The sequence below is a fragment of the Larimichthys crocea genome, unplaced genomic scaffold (genome assembly GCF_000972845.2).
Source record: "Larimichthys crocea isolate SSNF unplaced genomic scaffold, L_crocea_2.0 scaffold8678, whole genome shotgun sequence".
In the NCBI taxonomy this organism is placed as follows: domain Eukaryota; kingdom Metazoa; phylum Chordata; class Actinopteri; family Sciaenidae; genus Larimichthys; species Larimichthys crocea.
The window spans coordinates 1-1,557 of NW_020861167.1; the positions used below are offsets into that span (position 1 = coordinate 1).

The 1,557-nt window shown below is 47.8% G+C and overlaps 1 protein-coding gene across 1 annotated transcript; it reads right to left on the minus strand.

The window, feature by feature from the left end:
• Positions 1–60: 60 nt before the first annotated feature.
• Positions 61–1,349, minus strand: LOC113745568 (uncharacterized; the record flags this gene model as incomplete). Its single annotated transcript, XM_027277176.1, has 4 exons — positions 1,317–1,349; positions 904–1,239; positions 463–780; positions 61–390 (listed from the first exon to the last, which is right to left on the minus strand). Coding segments are annotated over exons 2-4 (865 nt in total), but the record flags the coding sequence as incomplete, so codon positions are not given.
• Between the last annotated feature and the right edge of the window lie 208 nt (positions 1,350–1,557).

The window sequence follows — 1,557 nt, forward strand, 5'->3', positions numbered from 1 at the left end:
TACCAAAGATGAACATTTCTAAAGTGTTTCTGTACCCTACCACCAGTCTACAGGACTGACCTTTGACCTTGAGCTGGACGACTTCCTGCAACATGATGTCTCCGTCCCTGCAGACAGTGCAGATGTAGAAATCACTGTCTCTGTCAGTTGGGTTATTCAGGGTCAGACTGAGATCTCTGGTTTGCAGGGGGTTTTCCTCCATCATCGTATGGCCTCGGTAAACTATGTCCTGCTCACAAGGCTGGTTCTGGTCATTCGGATAGACATGGACCTTCATGGGTTTGGGTTCACAGCGGCTCCACTCCACTGTGGCGTCTTTAGGCAGCTGTACTGAGCTTTGAAGGGGCAGCTGGACAGACTGTATGCCCTCTTCCACTTCCTCCTGGTGGACTGAGAGGACAAACTAACAAAATAAAATCATCTGTACAAACAGCAGCAGTGATTGCTATCTACAATACCGACCTTTGACTTGGAGCAGCACTACTTTTCTTGCCAGGATGTGTCCGTCCCTGTGGACGGTGCAGATATAAATGCCATTGTCACTGACTGTGGTGTTCCTCAGGGTCAGACTGAGGTCTCCGGTTTGAAGCAGGTCTTTCTTCATCTTTGTGCGGTTGAAGTAAAAGTCATCCTGTTCACCAGGCTGGTCTTGGCCATTCTGATACACATGAACCTTCAAGGGTTTGGAGCCACAACGCCTCCACTCCACTGTGGCGTCCTGAACCAGGGTAGCTGTGATTTGGTAATGCAGCTTAGTCCTCTTCGCTTTCACACTGGAGACTGATAGGACGACAAACCACAGTGTCAAGTATACAAACAGCAGCAGTGATACTGATTCTGACTGCGACAGGAGAGGTTGCCTACACTCACTTCTGACCTCTGAACTGTGTTGGCAGTACTGACCTTTGATCCGGTACAGCACTTCTTTCTGTATCAGGATGATCCCATCCCTGTGGACGGTGCAGACGTAGGTCCCTCTGTCGCTGTATCCAGAGTTATAAATTTTCACACTGAGGTTTTTGGATTTCAGTGGGTCATCGTCCATCTTTGTGCGACCACGGAAATACTCCTCTTGTTTGTCTGGCTGATGTTCGCCTCTCTGATACACATGCACCGTCATTATTTTGGGTTCTGTGCGTTTCCACTCCACTGTTGCGTCTTCAGGAAGCTGATCTTTAACTTTGAAGGGTAGTAAGACAGATTCAGCCCACTCCCCGTACTCCACCACCTCCAAGGGGACTATGAAAACAACAAACCACATCATCACCTTTATGAACAGCTTACAGTGACCTCTGACCTGTATCTACAATACCGACCTTTGACCTGGAGCCGTACTACTTTCTGTGCCAAGATTTTGTTTAAATATTTTACATCATTTATATTTTTCGTCTGCACCATCGCAGCAAACACACTGATCAATAACTCACAACAGTGAGTGTGGTTCAAGACTGTTCCAATCATCTGCTGTGTGTGACGTGTTACAATCTGACACACACACAGCAGGTGTGGTGTGTGTGTGTGTGGTTGTGTGTGGGTGTGGTGTCCTCACCTGACGCA